Genomic DNA, 24,263 nt, shown 5'->3' on the forward strand with positions numbered 1-24,263 from the left:
GATTACAGGGCTAGGGAACCTGTGACCTTGAGACCACATGTGGCCCTCTAGGTCCTCAAGTATGGCCCTTTGGCTGAATCCAAACTTCACAGAACAAATACCCTTAATAAAAAGATTTGTAAATAAATAAATGAATCAATGAATAAATAAATAAATGAATAAACAGGGCAGCTAGGTGGCACGATGGATAGAGCACTAGCTCTGGAGTCAGGAGGACCTGAGTTTAAATCCAGCCTCAGACACACAACACTTACTAGCTTTGTGACCCTGGGCAAGTCACTTAACTCCATTGCCTAGCCAAAAATAAATAAATAAAAGGATGTGTTCTGTGAAACTTGGACTCAGTCAAAAGGCTGCACCCATGGACCTAGAAGGCCATGAGTTCCCCACCCCTGGTCCAGATCTAAGTCCAACAACTTAGACACCATCTCTTGAGTCCAGTGGTCCTCAAACATTTTTTGCTCACAAATTTTCTGTTTTTATCACTCTGTTGTAAGGAATTGGGGAGAGGATGTCCTACAGCACACCTAGGGAAATTTGGCACCCAACCTTTGAGAACTACTGATGTACTCTGGTCCCCTCATTTTATAGAGGTGGGAACTTAAGCCCAGAGAATGGGGGCGATTTAAGCGCCCAAGGTCACACAGATGATTAGCAGTGTCCTGTCGGCAAGCACTGGAACCCAGCCAAGTTGTCTGCCTCCACATATACCTCTGACAGAATGAATGAATGAATGAATGAATGAATGAATGAAGAATAGTTACTAGACTTCGGAGCCCTTGTGGATTATCTCAGGATTTTTTTTCTGCCACCCAGCTTCTCTCTCTTATCATTATAAGAAATAAAGGTTTGCTATGGATTCCTCCCACCCCAGAGTTCCAAGATGTGAGAGACTGCTGGGTTCTGTTCCCCTATTCTGAGAGAGAAGGGCTTACCAAGGCTTCATCATCCTTCTCTGTCAAATCAGGACAACTATCCCCTCTCCACCAGGTTAGTTCTATAAACTGCTTTGAGATCTTCAGAAAAAAGGAAGAGTAGCTTCTGCGCAGAAGCAGGTGGTGGTCATGAACATTTGACTGTTTAGCTCAATGTACCTTAGAGATTCTCTAGTGCAGAGATGCTTACCTTTTGTTGTGTCCTGGACTTCTTGGGCACAGCCCAGTGAAGCCTACTGACTCCTTCTCAGAATCATGTTTTAAATGCATAAACTAAAATACATCAGATTACAAGGTAAACCAATTCTACTGAAATAGTTACCAAAATTTATTTTTAAAAACAAGTTCATAGGTTCACTGATAAAGGAGCCCTAATCTATAGACCAGTTGTCTCATTGCAGACATGAAAAGGGGCAGCTAGGTGGAGCAGTGGGTAAGGCGCTAAGCCTGGAGTCAGAAAGACCTGAGTTCAAATTCAGTCTGGGATACTTCCTAGCTCTGTGACTCTGGGCAAGTCACTTAACTGGGTTTGGCTCAATTTCCTCATCTGTAAAATGGAGATAAGAAGAGCACCTCCCTCCTAGGGTTGTTGTAAAGATTGAATGAAATGATAATTGGGAAGTGCTTAGCACAGGTGCCTGGCAGATGGTAAGCCCTACGTAGATGCTAGCTATTGGTGATGATGATAATGATGACACTGAGGCCCAAAGGGAAGTGAAACTTGCCTAATGGTCCCACAGCTAGTGACAATAAAAACTGAAAGTCAAGTCTTCTGATTCTTACATCAGAATTTCTTCCCCTACATCATCAACACAAATCAACATGTCTCCCTGTTCCCCCAAAAGTGCATGTGCATGAAGAAAATCCATAGATTTCAGAGAAAGTCTGGAGTTTCCCTATTTGAAACATTCAACTAACCCACCCATCACACCCCCACCCACCCACATTTATCCTCTCTCTCATCCCCAGGTCCTCTGATTTCTCTCCCTTCCATCTATCTCTGGTCCTGGCTATCCTGTACCACAGTGACATCATGGCAGTAGCCACCAATCGGGGGCAGGGGAAACCTAATTGTGACAGTTTGGTATCATGGTGACATCACCCCTAGTCGCCCCCCAAAATTAAGGGCTGCAGAGGCTCCATTGACAGTTTGTATCTGCTTCCAGCCTGCTTGGTTACTGAGCCTCTTGGTCTGACTTTGTCGAAGGCAGATGGCATCCGGGGTCCTCTGGAGAGTGGAAGAGGAGGATGAGGAGGATTTGGACCAAAATATTTCCAACAAGAAGGATCCGTTCAGCCAATTTAAGAAGTCATTCCCAATTCATGTGGATCGGAGGTTCTCTGTCCAGGGGTTCACTGCCTCCCCAAGACGCACTAAGCCCACCCTTGTTGAGGAAGGAGATTCAGAAGAGATGTAAGGACCAGCACCATCCCTCCTTTCATTCTTTATAGAAGAATAAGGCTTAGGAACAGACAGGGCAGCCTTTAGAGAAAGGATCAATTTCTTTGACCCACGATCAACCAGTTCCCGGCATTCTTGGGCCAATGAGGAGGGAATCTTTGTATTCAGATGAGATTGTATTGACATATTTTTCCCTTTACTCTCTACCACCAATGTAGTTTTATCTTCTTCTCCTAACAGATTCCCCCATATCCCCCTATAACTACCCCCAAATTCTGAAAAACCCATAGCTAGGAGGGGAGGAGAAAAATGGGTTCTATCATCACAGAATACAGAATGAGAAACCGACCGTGGTTTCCTTCAACTACTTCAGTTCAATGGGACTGACTGGATGTCTTGCTTAGTGGTGCACCTCACCATTCTAGATCCTTAATAATACTAAAGCATAGTAAAGCATGGCTCTGACCTCGGTCCCTCCTTTTCAGGAAGCTTCCGTAGTTCTGTATCGCCTCTAAGATAAAGTAGTTTGGCATTTAAAGCCCCTTTACAATCTGGCTCCAACGTATCTTTCCAGATAGGTCTTGAAATGTAAACTTACTTAAGGACAATGGACTATATATGCTGGTTCTGTCTCCGTATTTACAGTGCCTAAGTTAGTGCCTGGCACTCAGTAGGCAGTTGGTAAATGCTTGCTGAATTGAATTAAATTTAGTATCATGAGGCAGGGAAGGGAAGGGGAGAAGGAGGAAAGGAATGCAAGGGTGGGGATTCTGTAGCCTCAAGGCCACATGTGGCCCTCTAGGTCCTTAGTCAAAAGGCCATCCTTGAGGACCTAGAGGGCCACATGTGGCCTCGAGACTACAGGTTCCCCACCCCTGGAAGCATTTATGTAGCATCTACTATGTGCTGTTAAGCACTTTATAAACATCTCATCTGAGTTGATTTGAGCTGCGGGCACACAGTGATTTAAGCAAATAATGCGTCCCTGGAGTGATCTCTATGGGCCAACTGTGGGATGGACCAAGGTGGTCCAGCTGTCACCTTTTCCAGCATGCTTTGCTCTTCTTGTTCTCCCTAGTAAGCCTTTCCAGTTTGAAGAGTCTAGCTCTGAAGACACCAGCACCTCCCCCTTTTCCACCGGCCCGCTGAACCCATTCAAATTTTCCCTGAACCAGCCCAGCAGCCACATCTTAGAATTGTTGGAAAGACAGCTGACAAAGCTCAGCTTGGCCTCCTTGGCCAAGAACAATGAGATGCAGGGCCAGTCCATCTGTTCCAGCCATTCCAAGCCCCTAGTGACGAACTTCGTCCCCCCTGGATCTGGACAACCCTGAGACGGATGCAGACACCACCATCTCTGCTCCCCCAGAGTCTTCTGTGGTTATGGACGTCCCTGAAGCCCCCTTCATCTGTGAGCATACCGTCAGCGACTCCACAGCTGTGGTGAGTGATGTTGTCTGATGGGGGCGGGGAGGGAAAAAACTCAAACATGCATGAAAGAAGGGTGAGTGAGTGAGTGAATATAATGAGTGAGTGAATGAAATGAGTGAGCGAATATTAAGTGAAAGAATAAGTAAGAATAAGTGAGTGAATGAATGAATGAAATAAGGGAGTGAATGATTGAATGAAAAAAGTGAATGAGTGAATGAATAAGTGAAAGAATGAGTGAATGAATGAATTAAATGGGTGTGAATGGATGAAAGAAATGAGTGAGTGAATGAATGAGTGAATGAATGAATGAGTGAGGAAATGAATAAATGATGAGTGGATGAGATGGGAGGCCTGGGAGGCCTTCTGGTTCTCAATCTAAAGAAATGGGGGGAAATTTTGATTTCACATTGACCAGGCAGCAAATGCATAAATATGAATGAATGGGTAGAGGAATGAACATGCAGTACCAGCGCTCTCACACACCAAGATGGAAGAGACGTGGAGGGAGTCAGGGTGCCACTCGGACTGAGTGGAGGTTAATCTTCTAAAAATTATTATGAACAAATAATTATTATTGAAAACTTAGTAGCACTCAAAAGAAAACAAGCAAAATGTGAAGTTGGTCCTCAAATAAAACCCCCCAAATCTGAACGTGTATTTTACTTGGAAAAATACTAACATAAATTTGAACAAAATGATAACAACAATTGAGTAGTTATCGGTTCCCTCCTCCCAAACAGTTCTTTGAGTTCTTGCTTGTAAAGTTTCCTTACCTTCTCTTGGATAATCTTTCCCGTATTTCTTTATATTCTTCACATGTCATTTTTATCTAGCTCAATGGGATTCCATTATATTAACGTATACTTCAGTTTATAGAACTCTTCTCCAATTGTTATTCATATTCTCAGTTGCTTTCTTCCCCTCCAATTTTTTGCTATTACAAATAAAACAATTATGTTTTGGGCAGCATCATAATGGTCCTGTTTTCCTCTTAATAACATCCTCAGACTTGTGCCTCAGCCATAGGACCCAAAGAGTAGCTGCTACAGTGGGAAAGAGAGTCAGATTTGAGATCTGAGGACCTGGGCTTTAAATCCCTGCTCTGCTACTTCCTACCTGTATGACCTTGAGTAAAGTTACTAAACCTTTCCAGGCCTCAGTTTCACCCATCAGTAAAATTAATAATAGGTTGAATTAATTTACCTCAGAGTTTGCTTTCAATTCTAGATCTATGATCCTTTGAAGTCAAGTTCAAGGATCCAATAAGCCTTGTGACTCATTACATACTAAGAGTCATAGATGCAACCTGGAAAGATTCCTGGCTCTGGAGTCAGAGGATCTGAGTTCAAATCTTGCCTCTTGATATTTACTCTGTGACCATAGGCAAGTCACTTAAACTTCTCTGGGTTTCCTCACCTTTATTTTATTTACTTGTTTCAAATTTTTTGGGGGAGGCACTCCGGCTTAAGTGACGTGCCCAGGGTCACACAGCTAGTAAATGTCTGAGGTCTGATTTGAACTCAGATCCTCCTGACTCTAGGGCCAGTGATCTATCGTCTGCCTTCTCCTTGTCTTTAAAATGAGGAACCTGGGATAGATAGCCTCTGTGGTCTCTTCTAGCTCCTAGAGTTAGGATCTTAAAGGTCATTTCACTCCCCTAGTCTCCTCATCTGTAACTTGAGGGAGTTAGACTAAAGATGGCCTTCGAGTTTCTTTCTAGCTCTAGAATCCTGTGATTCCACATGTATTTGTCCCCTGTGGAGCCATGTCAGCAGGCATTTCTTAAGCACTTAGGCTCATGTGCCAGGCACTGTGAATGGGCTGGATACAAGGAAGCCCCCCTGGGTTCTCTCTTCCCCCAGATCACCTGGAACAGGAGCCAAGGCAAGCAGCGGGTGAGCTTCTACCAGGTTCTCCTGCAGGAGATGGAGCTAAAGAAACACAAGGTGAAGAATGAGATGCCCAGGGAAAAATACCACCCTTGGATCTTCAACCAGATCATAGGCACAACTGTCAAGCTCATGGAACTGAAACCGAACACCAAGTACTACATCAGTGTCCGAGCGGCTAACCCAGCAGGCCCAGGGGAATGGTGCAAACCCTACAAAGTGAGCCCCCAGGCCCGTCGTCCCTGGAGAGGAGGGGGAGAGTGGAAGGGAGCTGGGAGGCGCAGTCAGCACCAACTGCAGAAAGGGAGAGACAGACAGACACACAGACACACAGACAGAAAGACAGAACCTTACTTCATGGCCATTTACAAGCTGGAATGATAGATTTACACATAGCCCTTTAAAGTTAGCAAAGCACTTAACAAACATCATCTCATTTCATCTTCACAATTACCTTGGGAAGGAAGGTAATGTATTATTTTCCCATTTTACTGATAGGGAAACTGAGGCAGGCAGAGGTCAAGTTACTTTCTCAGAATCACACAGCTAGTAACTGAGGTCAGATTTGAACTCCAATCCCAGCATCACCTGTGCCACCTTAACTGCCCCCAATTCCATGCAAAATCTTCCCATTTTTTATTTTTACTGTTACTGTAAGCCTGGTAAAGAATATGGGCTTTGGCATCTCAAGACCTAGGTTTAGCTTTGGGCTCTGCTCCCTACTATCTCTGTAACTTCAGGCAGGCTCACTTGAAGCTCTCTAGGCCTCAGCTTCCTCCTCCACAAAATGAGGGGATTGGTGCTAAATGAATTTCTTAGGTTCCTTTTAGTTTTTAAAAATCTGTCATCCTACCAGAGATGTGGACCCACAATTAAGCTTTCAAACCCAGGGCTTTGGGGATCCTCTATACCCATTGCCTAACCCCTCTCCTCCTCCCCCACCTTCGCAAGCATAGATAATTGCGATCCAGTGCTCTAGGTTATTTGTGTGTTTGTGCAGATACTGGGAAAGTGAATAAACGGCTGTTCAATCGACCAGACAACAAGCACTTATTGAATGTTTACCATCTGCCAGGTTAGGTGGCAGGCAGCGGATGGAGCACCTGGCCTGGAGTCGGCAAGACTCATCCTTCCTGAGTCCTAATCCAATCTCAAACACTAGCTGTGTGACCCTGGCCGAGTCACTTAACCCTCTGTACCTCAGTTTCCTCATCTGTAAAATGAGCTGGAGAAAGAAATAGCAAACCACTCCAGTATCTCTGCCAAGAAAACCCCAAATGGGGTCATGAAGAGCAGGGCACAACTGAAAAGACTGAACAATAAGAATTATGTGCCAGGCACCGCGAAGCCTGGGGATAAGCTGCCCCTTCCCCTAAAGAGAACACATGTAGAGCGTAAGCTTCTTGAGGACAGGAACTGTTGGGGGGGTTTGGTCTGCGTCTGGCACATAGTACGCATTCAACAAGTGTTTTATCGAATAACCAGATTGTTGTGGCATGGAGGGAGGAAATGTGGAGGGAGGAAAATGTGGGGGGGAGTAAGAACTAGGAACCACGGAAGAAGTTGGAAACCTGAGGGGAGTGTATTGGGGACAGAGAGGCGCAGCAATAGAGTTTGAGTGAGAAATAAAATTAGGGTGGGAAATCAAAGCGGAAATTTAGAAAGGGAGCGGAATGAGCGCCACTTTCTTTTTCTCTCTGACTCAGTTTTCCACACTGGCCATTAATGTGAATGGCTTCCCCAAGGAGAGCCCGGTCCAAATCACCGTGCTTCGTCGAGAACCCCAGAGGAAAACGGTGCACGTTGGGGTCAAAGAGTTGAGGAGACTGGAGGACTTGGAATTCGTTTTTCCTAACTAAGAGAGGGGCTTCCGGCCTCAACCATTCACCTATTTATTCAGCCCCTGCTCAGGGCCCCTCAGGAGCCTTGACTACCACCAACACAGAGTGTAGCACTGATGAGCCCCCACCTCTGCTTGCCCAAGGCTCTGGACTGCCCCAGCTTCCCTGCCTTTCGACCCGTGGCGGGGAGATGATTCAGCTGTGACCCCTGCTTATGTGGACACAGGTAGCCTCAAACTGGCCAGCAGTCCCATCGAGCCACAGACCATAGCTTCTGGCAGGCTCCTTCCTTCCCCCCTCAGAGCTGGACTCATAGCATGTCCTCATTAAAGAACTATAAACACCTCTGGGCCCTCACGATGCTTGACTTGAGGTAAGGGGGGACATCCCAGTATCAGAAAGGAATTGGAAAGAGTAAGGAATATACATAGAGTCAGAGGAGCTGGGCTCAGACTCTTTGTGATTCAGCTGTGTGACTTTGGAGACAGGTCACTTAACCTCTATTTGCCTCAATTTTCTCACCTGTAAAATGGGGTTAATAAGAGCACTTACAGTACAGGGTCATTGTGAGGATCAAATAAATTAAACACGTAAAGAACTTCTGCAAAGTTCTACATTAACCTCTAGGATTTTAAAATCTGGGTTCTTCCTACCTACGTGACTTTGGAACTTAATTTCTCTGTGCCACATCTTTTTCACCTACAAAATGAAAGGGTTTATTGAGGGGAGGGAAATACAGGATGCAAAGATCTAGAGCTGGAAGCAGCAGCCTAATTTTACAGATGAGGAAAGTGAGGCTCAGATGTTAATGATGGGCCAAAGGTTATGTGACTTTGAGTCACAACCAGATTCACAGGACCTTAGAAATGCCATCTTAAGTCCAATCCTCTAAATTTACTGATAAGGAAACTGAGGCCCAGAGGCTATAGGACTTAGAGTTATAACCAGAGTTAGAGCTGGAAAGGGACCTTAGAAAGGTCATCTTAGTCTATTCCTCTATTTTGACTAATAAGGAAACTGAGGCCTAGAGTTTATGCAACTCAGGTTCACAACCAGAGATTTTGAGCTGGTAAAGGACCTCATTTTACAGATGAGGAAACGGAAGCCTGGTCACCTGGTGACTTGCTCCATCCAGGTCATGTAGGGAGGAGGTGAGAGCTGTGACAGGTACTCAGACTCTGGTTTTTTAAGTTCAGCCCCACCCAGGCTCTCTCTGGGCTTAAGGCTCAGGCAGTGGGACCATCTGGGTCAAGACACACACAGAGGAGTGGAGCCAGGAAGACCTGAGTTCAAATCCAGCCTCAGACTCTTATGAGGGTGGAGGTGGGTCAGATAAAACACTAGATCCGGAAGTTCCTTTCGGTTCCTGTCTGTGCTTTTAAAAACTGTGGTAGGCCGTTATTTCCTCTCCTGTGCAGGGGAAAAATGGACTGGGGAAAGGGAAATCAGTCAACAAGCATTTATTAATCACCTACTATATGCCAAGCCCGGAGAGACAAAAGACAAAAATTAAATCTTTCCCTGGGCAGACTAGGGGAAGGGATATTCAGAATGCATGCCATCTTGGGGTGGAGGGAGGGGTGAGATGGGGTGAAAATTTGGAACTCAAAATCTTATGGAAGTGAATGTTGAAAACTAAAAATGAATAAATTAAAAAAAAAGAATATAAAACCAGGCTTGCACATCAGGCCCATGGACCAAATGTTGTGTGCAGACCTGTTTTAGGATATATTTTTACTCAAAGAAAACAAAAACAAAAGAATTAAACCTTTCCTGCCTTTATGGAGTTTATGCTCTATTTAGGGAGACAAAACATACATTTTCAACTGGACACAAAGGACTTTAAAAAAAAAACAAGGCAATTTTTGTGGCAGGAGGGTTGGGGGGAGGAGGAGGGTGGTGACCAGGAAAGGACTTAGTAAAACACTTTAGCAAACCTCAAATTACTAAATAAATGCTAGATTATCATCAGCATCACCATTAACCTCTTTGTTTTCACCTCATTTGCAAACAGAAGGTTTAGGACCACAATGATGTCTCAGCTCTGAATCTGGGCTTCTAAGACCCAAGGAGGGGGCACCTGAGCTGAGTTCTGAAAGAACTGGGGATTCTAAAAGGTAGAAGTGAGGAAGGAGGGCATGCCGGGTATGGGACACAGCCTAGCCAAAGGTTCAGAGATGGAATGTCAGGGTGAGGAGCAACAAGGCTAGTTGGGCTGGGCCAAAGAATGAGGGAAGGAGGGGGGCGGGGCCAAGATGGCGGAGTGAAAGCAGTGACTTGCTTGAGCTCTCCCCCAAACCCCTCCAAATACTCATAAAAAATGGCTCTAAACAAATTCTGAAGCAGCAGGACCCACAAAAAGAGAGTGAAACAAATTTCCAGCCCAAGACAACCCGGATGATCGATCAGAAAGGTATATCGCGCCAGGCTGGGAACGCAGCGCGGCGTGGGCACACAGGCCCCAGCAAGCCTGGAGCAGACCTCAGAGGACTGAATCGCAGGCAGCTGTGGAGGTTTCCAGACTCCTCAATCCATGAATGCCAAAGACAACTTAGAAGGTCAGTGGGAAAAGTCTGTTTCTGTCGGTGCTGAGACAGGAAGGTGGGGTTTCAGCTCCATTCCCCAACAGCGTGACCCTGGGGGGGACAGCTGCTTCCCGAGCTTCCAGCCCACAGACTGAGGGGGAATCCAGTGGCTGATCAGAGAGGGATCGCAGGGATCTCTCTGCCAGTGCTGAGGCAGGAATCTCTGGCTTTGCCCCTGTTTGGATCTGGGTCACAGTTCTGGGCAGCGGTGCTGGGGTGAGGAGGAACGCTGGCATGGTAGAGCTTGGAGTGGCTGTGGAGAGGAACCCTTCCTCACAGTTACAGGACAGAAAGGAATACTTGTGGTCACAGGACAGGAAAGGAGTAAACACCTCGCCCTTTATCATACCACCTTGGAAGAACTGAAAATTTACAGGGCCCTACAAGGATCTGAAAACAGCTGTACAAACCCCCTAAGCCTGGGACAATACATTCTCCACATTGGAAGCAGACTCTTACCTTAACAAAGAGTTTAAAACTCAAGTAATTGGCTGGGATCATGAGCAAGCAGCAAAAAGAGTCACAGAATCTTACTTTGGTGAAAAAGAAGATCAAAATATACAACCAGAAGAAGACAACAAAGTCAAAGCTCCTACATCCAAAGCCTCCAAGAAAAATATGAATCAGTCCCAGGCCTTGGAAGAGCTCAAAAGGGATTTTGAGAAGCAAGTAAGGGAAGTAGAGGAAAAACTGAGAGTGATGCAAGAAACATGAAAAACAAGTCAACAGCTGCTAAAGGAGACCCAAAAAATACTGACACCTTAAAAAAACAGCCTAACCCAAATGGCAAAAGAGGTCCAAAAAGCCAATGAGGAGAAAAATGCCCTAAAAAGAAAAATTGGCCAAATGGAAAAGGAAGTCCAAAAGATTACTGAAGAAAATACTTCCTTAAAAATTAGAATAGAGCAATTGGAAGACAGTGACTTTATGAGAAATCAAGACACTGTAGAACAAATCCAAAAGAATGAAAAATTAGAAAATAATGTGAAATATCTCATTGGAAAAACAACTGAAAAATAGATCCAGGAGAGAGAATTTAAAAATTATTGGACTATCTGAAAGCCATGATCAAAAAAGAGCCTAGACATCATCTTTCAAGAAATTATCAAGGAAAACTGCCCTGATATAGTAGAACCAGAGGGCAAAATAGAAATTGAAAGAATCCACAGATCTCCTCCTGAAAGAGATCCCCAAAGGAAAACTCCTAGGAATATTGTAGCCAAATTCCAGAGTTCCCAGGTCAAGGAGAAAATATTACAAGCTGCCAGAAGGAAACAGTTCAAGTACTGTGGAAACACAATCAGGATAACACAAGATTTAGCAGCTTCTACATTAAAGGACCGCAGGGCATGGAATAATATATTCTGAGGGCAAAGGAGACAGGATTACAACCAAGAATCACCTACCCAGCAAAACTGAGTATAATCCTTCAGGGGAAAAAATGGTCATTCAGTGAAATAGAGGACTTTCAAGCATTCTTGATGAAAAGACCAGAGCTGAATAGAAAATTTGACTTTCAAATACAGGACTCCAGTGGGACATGAAGAGGTAAACAGGAAAGAGAAATCATAAGAGACTTATTAAGATTGAACTGTTTACATTCCTGCATGGAAAGATGATATTTATAACTCATGAGACCTTTGTCAGTATTAGGGTAGTTGGAGGAAAAAAATTATATGTATGTATATGTAGATAGATAGAGGGCACAGGGTGAGTTGAAGATTAAGGGGTCATATCTGGAGTATAAAATTAAGGGATGAGAGAGGATTATACTGGGAGAAGAAAGGGAGAGGTAGAATGCAGTAAACTATATCACAAAAAAAACAGAAAAGTCTTACAGTGGAGGGGAAACGGGAAGGTGAGAGAGAATGAGTGAATCTTATTCTCATAGGATTTGGCTTAAGGAGGGAATAACAAACACATTCAATTGGTTATGGAAATCTGTCATACCCTACAGGAAAATAGGGGGAGAAGGGGACAAGAGAGCAGGGGGATGATAGAGAGGAGGGCAGATTGGGAAAGGGAGTAATCAGAAGTAAATACTTCTGAGGAGGGACAGGGTCAAAAGAAAGAATAGAATAAATGGGAGGGCAGGATAGGATTAAGGGAAATAGAGTTAGTTTTTCACAACATGTCTACTATGGACGTGTTTTGCATAACTGCACATGTACAACCTGTATTGAGTTGCTTGCCTTTTCAATGAGGGTGGGTGGGGAGGGAGGAAGAGAGAAAATTTGAAACCTAAAGTTTTAAAAACAGATGTTTAAAAAAAATGTTTTCACATGCTACTGGGAAATAAGAAATACAGGAAATGGGGTACAGAAGTCTATCCTGCCCTACAGGAAAATAGAAGGGGAAGGGGATAAGAGAAGGGGAAAGAGATAGAAGAGAGGACAGACTAGGGGAAGGGATATGCAGAATGCATGCCATTTTGGGGTGGGAGGAGGGGGGAGATGGGGTATAAATCTGGAATTCAAAAACTTGTGGGAGTGAATGTTGAAAGCTAAAAATAAGTAAATTTATGTTAAAAAATTTTAAAAAAAAAGAATGAGGGAAGGAGGATGGAGAGGCCATGAAGCTGAGAAGATTTCAAGGGCGGAACTTTCTGAGACCACTTTGCTGTAGCCTTTTGCCCAAAGGGAGGGAGGGGGCTTGACAAGAGGACCGTGCCAAGATTTTGCCAGACCTCAGGATTTGATGACGATAAACCACAGAAAAATAACTTATTTATTTGGCAAAAAGAGAGGCGTCCTACTCTGTAGGAAGTCGACATTGAGAGGGGAATAAAAAGCGGCAGGTGTGGAGGCCTGCAGGAGGCCCTCCGGGTCTTCTCCAGCTGCAGCTTGGGCTCCAAGGTCACTGCCCCATGTCACACACCTTGCCGCGCCCGTCTCTGTCTGTGTCATACGTGTCCAAGGGTTGCATTAACCATCTTTTGGCCCGGCCACGACTGGCTGCAGAACACCAGTCCCGCTCCCTGACAAGCCAGCCTGCCTGCAGCCCCCAAGATGGCTAGCGGTGGGTACAGACAGAGCTGTGGATTTACAGTGTGAGAGGGGAAGGGGCGGGAAGGCTCCTGAGTTCTCACCTCCTCCATCTGTGGACAAAAGAAAGCAGCAGGACAGAGCTCTCAGTGAGAAATGGTTCTTCATTCAAAAAGGCCAGGGACCTGGACCACTCAGCTGTGGCTGTGCCTCCCCGACCTGACCCCCAGGATGAGAGCCTGGGTGTTGCAGGCTCCCAGTGGGAGTGACCTGACACTCTGCTCCAACTCCCCTCTCCAGCACCCCACAAGGCTCAGTGATGCTGGCTGGGGGTGACCCTCCTGCAGGACCACTCTATTGCATACAGCTCAATCTTCTGTCATTCCCCCCTCCCAAACAAAGGATCATCGAATTTAGATCTAGAAGGGACTTTAGAGGCCATCCAGAACAACATCCCCCATTTTACAGATGAGGAAACTAAGACACAGAGAGGTTAAGTGATTTTGCCTAGGGTCACTCAGCTAGGAAGTGTCTGAGGAAGGACTGTAAGTGTGCCATGCCATGCCAGCCCCTGTTCCTGTCCCTCCACCCCAATCCCCCAGCTGCCATCTGAGAGATCTTAGATCAGTAATCCATTTAAGAACAGATTCAGAAAAGCTGAGGTACCCAAGAGTTGGTCTAAGTGCTTTAAAAGGAAGCCAGCATTCTGTATTTTGGTGGGAAAGACTCTGATCCTGCCCAGGGGGCATGTGGAGGGAGACAGCAGCTGGCTACCGCCCAGCCTTCGACAGCTGGCTGATCCCTCAGAGCCCCTGGCCTACATCCACTCCCCAGACTCACATGCGGAGACATTTGTCCTTTCCACCACTTGCTACCCGCTGGCCGTCCGGACTCCAGTCTACAGCAAATACCTGAACCAAAAGGAAGACACTTTTAAGTCAAAGCCACGCCAAGTGAGGCAGCAGCAACCCACACCCCTCCCTGCCCTCCATCCCTCCATCCTTCCTCCTCTTTCTCCCTCTGGATCCTGGGGTGAGGCTACCTCATCAGCGTGACCAGGGAGGTCCACGGCCAGCTTTTGTGTCTTCACGTCCCACACCTTGAGTGTACTATCACTGCTCCCGCTCACCAAGAGCCGGCTGTCTGCAGACCAGGCGATCTGGTATACGGCTGCCACGTGGCCTCGGAGGGAAGCCAGATACCTGGGGCAGAGGCAGAGGACACCGGTCCGTCCTTTGCTGAAGAGCCTACTGTGATTTTCTCCCCAGCTTTTAAGACCCTCTGCCATATTCTTCTTCTAATTTCTTACTTTTGTTACTCATCAAAGCTTTAACCTATAACTCATTTTTTTCTCTCCTTTCCAAAAGGCATTTTCTTCTATCTGAAACTTTCTATTCTTCTTCTCATCATTCCTTAAAATTAAACTTCTCCAGGATGCCCTTCCTCATTAGCCTCCAGGACACTGTTTCGAGGTCAGTGGGAGACATCAGTGTTAACTGTGAAAGAGTACTGATCTTGGAGTCCAAGGATGTGGGTTCAAATCCTGCCCCTGACACTTGGGACTCAGTTTCTTCATTTGTACAATGAAGGAGGGGGGTTGGATTAGATGAACTCCAAGGTGACTTCTAGTTCTAAATCTTTCTTCCTATGATTCTTCAGTTACAGTTCTGGGAACAAATAGAGCAGTGAAGAAGGGAAAGGGTAGGCAGAGAGGACCCCAGCAGAGGTGTGGCTCAGAAGGGAGAAGAGGTTAGTAATGCCTGCACATGCTAGGAGCAAAGCCCCATTCACCCCTACTCTGGGTGCTTTATAGCCTGCCTTAGTGGGATAACTAAAGGTTTAATTTTTATCTTTATCTCCTCAGGGCCTGGTACATGGTCAGTGATTAATAAGTGCTTGATGACTAATTGATTTCCCTCCATCTCTTCCAATCTAACACATACAGGTGCTACTCTACTAATTCAGACTTGCTTCTCAGCACCTAGTATCTGTTTTCTATGCATGTGTCCTAAGGGACACATGCCCCCTTTTAAAAGACCAGAGATTTGGAGAGGAAGGACCTGACAGACCATGGAGGGAACATGAAGTGGTGGCCAGTGCCCAGTACTCTCCTGGGCCTCGGTCTTAGAGAGGGCTGGACTAAAGCTAGCTGACGCCTTCCCCCCCAAGGGGCATCCCACAGCCCCATGCCTCCACGCCTCCCCACTGCAGGCTCACTTGCCAGTCTTGCCTTCCCACAGCTTGACAGACTTGTCGAAGGAGGCACTGGCGATGATGCGAGCGTCAGGGGAGAAGAGCACCTGATTGATGAGGGCCTGGTGCCCCAGCATCCGCTGCAGGGGCTTCTTGTCCTCTGACGGGGACCACAGGAACAGCGAGAAGTCATCGGAACCCGAGACCAACCTCTCTGGCCCCAGACCCTGAGGGGGTGGGAACACACATGCACACTCACCCACTGCTGCTCAGGAGGCAAACAAGCAGAGTCTGACTCTCAGAGGAGACTCGTTGCCAACAGTAACTGAAATCAACACATGCTATGCCCAGACACTCCACTAGGTGGTGCAGAGGAGTCAAGAAGGACCAAAGGCAGACCCTCAGAACTACAGGCACAGACTGCTGGGGACCTTGGAAAGAGGGCAAAGCCCATTTCGGTCTTGGAACCCCAGAATGGAGCACCAGTATGCAGGAAGCACTTAATGAGTGTCTGTCCAATCAAACAGTGTCAGTTATGCAGCCCTACACGGGAGTTACAGAGCTAGGACCAGACGTGGGAAGACCTGAGTTCAGAACCTGCTGAGTCACCCTGGCCAGGCAACAACCTCTCTGTGCTCTGGTCTCCTCACCCGTAAAAAGGGGGTGTGTACGTGTGGACTGGATGACCAATAAGGGCCCCCCAGCTCTAAAACAGAGAGGTAGCTGAGCGTTGCAGCGGGTAGAATGCTGGGCTTGGAGTCAGGAAGAGAATCTTCCTCAGGCACTGGCTGTCTGTCGGACTCTGGGTGAGTCACTAAATAATAACAACTCCCCTTTGTAAAGGGCTATGAACTTTACAATTATTATCTCACTCGAGCCTCACAACAACTCTGGGAGGGAGGTACTATCATCATACCCATTTTATAGATGAGAAAATGGAGGCAGGCAGACCTGAAGTGCAGACTTCCCTAGAATCCCATAACTAGTAAGTGTCTGAGGCTCACTTTGAACTCAGCTCTAACCCCTCTGTAACCTCAGCTTCCTCTTCTATTGAATAATCAGGTGGGCCTTTATCACTACTTACTGCTCTAAATGTACACTCCTACTAATTAAACACTTACCTACATGGAAACAACAACAAGAAAACTGCATCAGCAGAAGACCCAAGTTTAAATCCCAGCTGCGCCAGTAACCTTGTGCTTTTCTTTGCCTCAGTTTACTCCAAGACCCCTTCAAACCCCAACACTTTATGGTTCTGCTATTCTCAGTGTTCTTGGGATAATCAATATGATGGAGCTCAACAGGGGAGGCTGCCAGGAAGAGGGGAGGTCTGGAGAGAAGGGCTTCCCATGGGCTGGAGGAGGGCCGCCCCCCACACTCACCCTAATCTGGTTGTAACGGCCCAGCGCTCTTTCTTTGAGCTCCTGCACTGTGTCCATCATGGGAGAAAAAAGAAGAAAGATTAGGAAAAGGATGAAGTTAGAAAACAACCTGAGACAAATGGCCCAGGGCCTCCCTCTAGAGGCTGCTGTTAACCTCCTTTTCTCCCTAGCCCTTCCATTTCACTCACAGGAGCCCTGGATGTCCTGGGGGTTAACTGAGGCCTCTGCCGGCTCAAAGGCACCGGTTCGAAGGACATAGTCAGTGCTGAGGGCCATGGTGTTCACCCAATGGGCGTGTCCCTGTAGTGTCCTGCACAGCACCCCCTGGAAAAGAGGGGGAATGCGGGGATGAGAATCAGAAAACACACAAAATAGGTGCCTGTGTGTGTGTGTGTGTGAATTTGTTTAGTCAATTTTCAGTTGTGTCTGACTCTCCATGACCCCATTTGTGGTTTTCTTGGCAGAGATACTGAAGTGGTTTGCTACTTCCTTCTCTAGCTCATTTGACAGATGAGGAAACTGAGGCAAGCAGGGTTCAGTGACTTGCCCAGGGTCACACAGCTAGGGAGTGTCTGAGGCTACATTTGAACTCAGGAAGATGAGTCTTCCAGACTCCAGGCCTGGTGCTCTGTGCACTATCGTGCCACCTAGCTGACTATTACAGGGAAGGCAACAAATATACTTACAGGGTAGGTACTTAGGCTACAAAGGAAGAGACTGAGAGATCAGAGGACCAGGTTAAAATCCTCGCTCTGATGCTCACTACCTACTAAAAAAGGTCCCTCAACTTCCCTGGGCCTCAGTTTCTTCATCTGTAAAATGGAGGAAGGCTAGACAAGATTATCTCTCAAGTTCTCCCCCCCCCAAGCTCTAACTCCCTTTGTCTTATGACTCCTCACATCATGAGCCCGCCAGACTTTGATGGTTCGGTCTTGGGAGGCCGAGTAGAGCAGGCCGTCCCCTCCCCATCTGATACAGGTGACCGACTGGGTGTGTCCAGTGAGGATGCGGTCGCATCGGCCAACAGTTGTGTCCCAGACCCGGATGCTGCCATCCTTGGAGCTACTGGCCACATAGCGGCACTCAGGGTTCCTGGACAGGAGAAAGACATGATCTCCGTGCTGGTGCAACACTGACTTCCCCTCCACGGTCCCTCCCAACTCCTCACTTGGTCAAGGTCCCCCAAAGGGCTCTCCTCCAATGAAGCTCCTTGGTGACTTTCAGGAAAATTGAAGCGGCTGGGCAAGCCCAGGATGGCATGGCGAGGACCCCTCCACTCAGCTCACCCACCTGCCCCCTCCTGAGACATTCACATGGGAGCCTCCAAGGATGGAGCAGCTGGAAGCTGAAGGGCTGAGACTCCCAGGCCTGCCCTCCTCACCCCCCATGCTTCCACTGTGGTGGGACCAAGGGGGCAACACCCCTTCCACTCACGTGTGCAATGGCTCCCAGCTCAGCCCTGTGATCCACCTGCTATGGCCGGCAAGGGGTCTGCCTAACTGCTTCCCCGTGTTTGGGTCCCACAGGAGAATCTGAGGGAAAGGAGACCTTAGAGACCCCTGAACTCCAACCCAGGGCCTTGACCTTCTCTCCTCCTCCCGCCTGGAATCAGTGTATTCCCCACACTCAGGATCAGGGCCAGGGAGCTTAATCCACTGGTCTTTGGGCCTCCAGCCCTGGAGCTGAGCTGTCCTCATTGGCAAATGCCATCTCCCATGGCTTCCTAGACCAAAGACCCTTCCTTGCCCAGTTCCCACCCTCCTAGAATATGCGCTCTCTCTCCGTGTGTGTGTGTGTGTGTGTGTGTGTGTGTGTGTGTGTGTGTGTGTGTGTGTGTGTGTGTGTGTGTGTGTAAATATCACTTCTGCTTTCAGAATGTAAGCTCCTTGAGGGCAGGACTGTCTGGCATTTGCATCTGTATTAGCACAGCACTTAGTGTACAAAGCACTCAATAAACATTTTATCAGACAGGGTAGAAGACTACCTAAACAAATCTTCTATATGGCCCTTCTCTGGAGACACAGAACTCCAGCTCCCTGGGGGAGGAGACCCAGGCTACCCCCTGGACGGTCACAGGGGTAGCCACTTACTTGGCCATTCTTACAGCCTGAGGCCAGTTTCTTGCCATCTGGAGACCAGGCGATGCTGAGGACCCAATGTCTGTGACCTAAGAGCACGGGACAGGGAGAGGAGGCCGTAAGGGGACAGAACAGGCAGCCCTTGGTACCAGAAGATGCCCACCCCCCCCGCCTAAATCCAGCTGTGGGCTTCAGAGTTATCCATCTAGGAGCACGGACAGGAGTGTAGGGCTACATCCTCCCTTCCATCCAATCCCTCATTCACCAGAAGGCTGGGCCTGAGGAGGGATGCAGTCATGACTGTGGACAGGAGGGATGCTGCCTAGGTCTCACAAGGTGGTGTGGGGTTTGAATCTGGACCTCCTTAGTCCCCCGCCCTCCCGAAGGCACTCTGTTAGGCTGCTCTGCCCTGCCCTGGAGAGAGAGGCTTTGAGCTGCGTGCCCCTTCTGCTGACCTGCCCCCATACTGACCCCTGGAGGTGAAGTGGGGAGTTTCTGTATTGAGATCCCAGAAGCGCACAGTGGTGTCTCCAGAGCCGCTGGCCAGATACCTGATAGAAGCAGAGAATGGCACCCTTAAGTTTTATACCAGGGAGTCCCTTGGATCAAAGGCCATATAGCCCATCAAACATTCCCCAATAACCAGGATCTGTTTGGATTCCCCCCCCTTTTTTTAAGGGTTAAAATAAGTAATCTACCTAATCAGAAACAAATACCTTTCCCACAGTGGGGTGGGCATACTCTCAGAATGTAGCTCAGACCCTGCCCTTCCCCCCCCCAGGAATGAGGACAATCAGGACAGATTCTGGGGAATATCCCCACTGTCTGATGGAGGCCCCATTCTTTCACCAAGCCCCAGACTCAGAGGCTCACGTCTCCTATCCGACACCCCAAGTCTGGCTCCGTCCTTACTTCCCCGTGGGGCTGAAGGCCACAGAGATGACAGCCTCAGTGTGACCCTCTAGGGAGCTGGTACATCGGGTGATGGCTCGGACCCGGAACACGGCTTGTGGTTGGTAAATGATGTCAAGGACTTTCTCGGTCTCCACCGACTTGGACTCAAGCGTCTTTTCCAGTGAAGTGATGATCTCTGAATCATGGACATAAAAGGCCAAGGGTAGGGGGTCCTCCTGAAGAGGAAAGCAGTGAACCCTTATCAAAGAACAAGTGATGGCTCTCTTTTCAGCAAAGACTCCCTGGACTGATCCCAGGAAAGTCAGGTTGGGCCTCAGTTTCCTCCTCTGTAAAATGAGGCAGGTGGGCCAGATGCTCATTCTGTGACCCGATTACCATTCATCATCTCATCACATCCTCGGGCCCACCCTCAATGCCAGCAAGGCAACGTGAAGAGCACTTCTGATGGAGGAGTGGGGGTGTGGCACCCCGATGACAGCAGGAAAGGCTGCGCAGAAGTCCCGTCACCAATGCCTTAGTAGCCACTTTGTCGGTCTGACTCCCACCTGTCTCACTGCTCCCTGCCCCGTGACTTTGGGTGCCCCCAGGGCTCTGTCCTGGACCATCTTTTCTTTCTCTTCATACTCTCTCATATAGTGACCTCATTCGTTCCCGTGGACTGACTCCCTGACCTAAGTATCCAGCCCTGGTCCCTCTTCTGCTCCAGACCTGGGCCACCAACCCTCTCCCAGACGTTTTGAATGTGGCTGACCCACGGGCAGCTCAAACTCAACGTGGCCAAAACAGAACTAGCTAGTTATCTTCTCCCACCCAAACCCATCCTTCTTCCAAACTTGCCCTATTCCTGTCAAGGGGCATCACCACCCTCCAAGTCACTCAGGACTTCAGCCCGAGTCCTCCCTGACTCCTCTGCACTCTCTCTCACCCCACAGAGCCAATCAGGCCAAATCCAGTCATTTCTACCTTCATCCCCTTCTCTCCACCCACTCAGCCTGACCACCCTAGTTCAGCCCCCGTCCCCTCCAGTCTGCACCACTGCAGGAGCTTCCTAATTGTTCTCTGTGCCTAGAGTCTCTCCCTATTCCAATCCATTCTCCATGCAACCGCCAGAGTGATTTTCTGAAAGCCCAGATCGGGCCATGTCACCCCTCCTATTTCACCTATTACCACCACGATCAAATAGAAACCTGTTTGTTACTTAAAGCTTTTCACACAATCTGACCCCAACCTCCCTTTCTGGGATAATTACCCCTCTTTGTGTACCCTACAGTCCAGCCAACCTGGCCTTCTTCTTGGTTCTCATATAGCCATTCCATCTCCAGTCACCACGCCTTTGCGTAGGCTCTCCCTCACATCTGGAATGCCCTCCCCCCTCACCTTTACCTCTTAGAACACCTGGTTTCCTTCAAAACTCACTTCAAGTGCCCTTTTAGGAAACATCACACGTTGCTTCTACCTTATCCCAATCAAGGGGCAGAGGACAGTTTTGAGAATGAGGCACTAGAGGCAGGGGTGAAGGGGAAGATTTAAGAAAGACTTCATGAACAGCCACCTTGTGAGATGACTGATATTGATAGACAACCTTTCTCAGAACACAAGGCTCTAAGACATCTCCAAAGGCCTCGTGATAGACAACGCTATCCACATCCAAAGAAAGAACTACGGAGTTTGAATGCAGATTGAAGCATACTATTTGCTCTTTTTTTTCTTTTGTTTTGTTTCCTCTTTCTGGTGGTTCCTCCTATTGTTTCTAATTCTTACTCATAACATGACCAATGTGAAAAGATGTTTAACAGGAATGTATATGTAAAGCCAATATCAGATTGTGTGCCGTCTTGGGGAGGGAAGTGGGAAGGGAGGGGGAGAAAAATTTAAAATTCAAAAGCTTATGGAAGTGATTGTTGATAAATCAAAATAAATTAATAATAATAATTTTTAAAAGGGGCAGCTAGGTGGCGCAGTGGATAGAGAACTGGCTCTGGAGTCAGGAGGACCTGAGTTCAAATTCCAGCCTCAGACACATAACACTAGCTGTGTGACTGTGGGCAAGTCACTTAACCCCACTGCCTAGCCAAAAAAAAAAAAAAGACATCATGGAAAAGGTGGTACTTGGGCCAAATCCTCATCTATGATGGGAGGGACAGGGCAACTTAGATGGTTTCTTCAGTTCCTTCTAGATCTAAATCTACAAAATGAAGGGATATTCTTTCAACATGGTTAATGTGCAAATATGACTTGCATGACATCACATGTCTAAAGCGTATTGTATTTCTTGCCTTCTCAATGGGTGGAGAAGGGTTGGAGGGAGAGAATTTGGAGCTGAAAATAAAAATAAAAATAAAATAGTCATTAAAAATATCTTATTTTCCCCCCAATCAAGCAATTATTTTCTCTCCCTTCCAGATACCCCTCCTCCTCATCTCTTGGGGAAAAAAAAAGAAAAAAACACAATCTTGTAACCAAAATACATAGCTGAGCAATAGAAATCCCTGACTTGGCCATGTCCAAAAATGTACGCCTCACTGGGCACCCTGAGCCCTTCCCTTCTCTAGCTGGAGATGGGCAGTCTGGATCTTCTGAATCAAAGAGCCCTCCCACTCACACAAAAATAAACAAACAGGAACTCAGGTCTGTTCCTGCAGCCTTTTTCTTCCATAATGATTGGACTGTAAGCTCCCTGAGGTCAGGAATCACCTCATGTAAACTTTGTGTCTTTCTAAGGCAAGGGTTCTTAACTTTTTTGTAAGACCCATGGACCCCATATCAGCATAACGTTTTTAACTAGAATTACAAAGGAAACCAATTATATTGAAATAATTTTTTTTTTCATATTTAAAAAACCCACCAAATTCATGGACCCTTGGTTAATTGAAGCCCTCCTCTAAAGTTCGGAGACTAACACAACAGCTGGCATTGGGTTAGCACTTAATAAATGCTTGTTTTCTTTCTTCCAGAGAGTAGGCCCCAATAATGCTTAACTGGACAAGTCCGGGATCGCCCAGGGGGCATTTCATGGGTTCGCAGACTTAGGGCCAGAAGTTTTCTGAGAGGCCATGGGTTACAGATGAGGAAGGCTGCACAGCTAGTCCCTGGTCTTCCTGCCTCCCGGGGCCGGGGCCCTAGCCTCTTAACCCACAGCGGGTCGTGGGGATTTCCTACCTCACTCAACAGCGCATTACAGACGAGCTGGAGTTTGTCGGGGGTGATGTCCACGGGCACGTCGAAGGGCGAGCCCAACAGCTGCCCGCCTTCATCTTGGAACTGGACCAGCAGCCGCTGCACATCCCCACGCACCACCTCGTCCTGCCACGAACACACGGGGGGCGGGGTGGGGTGGAGGGGGGTTGAGAGCCTCCGTCCAGTAAGGGATGTCTTGGGGGGAGGTGTCTACCTTTTGGGACACCCTCCCGAACATCCCCACGCACCCCCTCATCCTGCCACGGACACGCGGGGAGGGGGGGTTGAGAGCTCCTCTAGGGGGGAGACAGTCTGTTGGGGCACGCACCCCTCGCCCTGCCGCGGACACTCGAGGAGAACCGCTGTACCGGGGGGAGGGGACTCTATTGGGACCCCCGCCCTTACATGCCACTCTCCGGTCCCAGGGTTAAGGTCCCCCCCGCGTGGGCTGCTCCCCCTCCCCAATTGCCCCCAAACCCCAAACCGGCTCACAGTCGCTTCCACCGCCATCCCGAGTCCCCACGTGGAGGAAAACGAAGCGGGAGGCCTAGAGCGCCGCCCCCACAGCCCAGCCACGCCGCCAAGAGCGCACCCTGCCCTCTGGTGGAGCGGCGGGAGGTTGTCTTTGCCTCCGCCTCTGCCGTAGCTGCGTGAGGGCGGGGGTGTTGGCTTTGGAGGGAGAGACTCCGGAGTCCTGGATGCGAGCGTAGGTCTGGAGGGGGGAAGGGACTTTGACGTCATTCGGCGTGCTGCTGCTCTTACCTTCTGGTCTCTGGGGTTTGCACAGGCTCTCTCTTCTTCCCAGGCCTAGAACGCTCCCCCTGCTCACCTCCTTTAGGATCGGGCTAGAGGCAGCTCCTACCTGATCGGGTAGAGGGGCAGATCGTTAAATTTTCAATGAAAAATTTCCGTTTTCTCACCTCGAAAATGATCAAATTCTACAAATCAGGACTTCATGTATTGTTTTCTTAATGGTCTATACTTAAGTAAGGGACCGAGAACCTGTTCCAAAAGCTGGTTGTTAAACATTCACCAAACCCCCAATGCCTCCACTTCTTAGCACCCCTAGAATCAAAGCTCAGCCCACCGCTTTCCCTAAGAAGCCTTTCCCTAGCTTCCTAGCTGTTAGTGCCTCCTTGAAAAATTACTTAGTCCTTATTCTGCATTTGTTTTGTATATGTATACTTGTGTGCGTTGTGAGAGACGGTGGATGTAATGACTTAAAGTGGGGAAGACCACCCCCCAGTCAAGACCTGCCTCTGACCCAGACTGGCTGTGTGATCTTGAGCAAATGATCTAACCTCTCGGTCTGCCAGCTAGGCAATTCTGTAAGGCTAAATGGTAGAGAGACACCTTCCTAGACAGAGACTTCCCTATACCTACTAATAAACAGATCCAGGACCTATCCTCACCTGTACGTGTCACCCCTCTCTATATAAGCACTTTCATTT

General features: G+C 47.8%; 2 protein-coding genes across 3 annotated transcripts; one reads left to right on the forward strand and one right to left on the reverse strand.

Annotated features, from left to right (window-relative positions):
- The first annotated feature begins 2,146 nt into the window (after positions 1-2,146).
- On the forward strand, positions 2,147-7,615 carry FNDC8 (fibronectin type III domain containing 8). The gene is given in 5 exon segments (XM_021006116.2): positions 2,147-2,349; positions 3,416-3,647; positions 3,649-3,780; positions 5,631-5,876; positions 7,364-7,615. Coding segments are annotated over 5 exon segments (966 nt in total). The 3' UTR covers positions 7,517-7,615.
- Positions 7,616-12,792: 5,177 nt separating this feature from the next.
- Positions 12,793-23,393, reverse strand: NLE1 (notchless homolog 1). Of its 2 annotated transcripts, XM_021006095.2 has the most exons (13): positions 23,305-23,393; positions 22,795-22,938; positions 19,633-19,850; positions 19,192-19,271; positions 18,733-18,809; positions 18,077-18,174; positions 17,542-17,734; positions 16,831-16,966; positions 16,643-16,689; positions 15,285-15,487; positions 14,110-14,269; positions 13,908-13,978; positions 12,793-13,180 (listed from the first exon to the last, which is right to left on the reverse strand). In XM_021006095.2, exons 1-13 carry the CDS (start codon positions 23,320-23,322, stop codon positions 13,168-13,170), a joined length of 1,458 nt encoding a protein of 485 aa, XP_020861754.1. In that variant the 5' UTR covers positions 23,323-23,393; the 3' UTR covers positions 12,793-13,167. The 2 variants fall into 2 exon arrangements, with proteins under 2 accessions (XP_020861754.1, XP_020861762.1); XM_021006103.2 differs by lacking the exons at positions 12,793-13,180; positions 13,908-13,978 and having other exon boundaries at positions 14,111-14,269; positions 15,289-15,487.
- Between the last annotated feature and the right edge of the window lie 870 nt (positions 23,394-24,263).

The sequence above is a fragment of the Phascolarctos cinereus genome, unplaced genomic scaffold (genome assembly GCF_003287225.1).
Source record: "Phascolarctos cinereus isolate Bilbo 61053 unplaced genomic scaffold, phaCin_HiC Scaffold_5;HRSCAF=322, whole genome shotgun sequence".
Lineage (NCBI taxonomy): Eukaryota > Metazoa > Chordata > Mammalia > Diprotodontia > Phascolarctidae > Phascolarctos > Phascolarctos cinereus.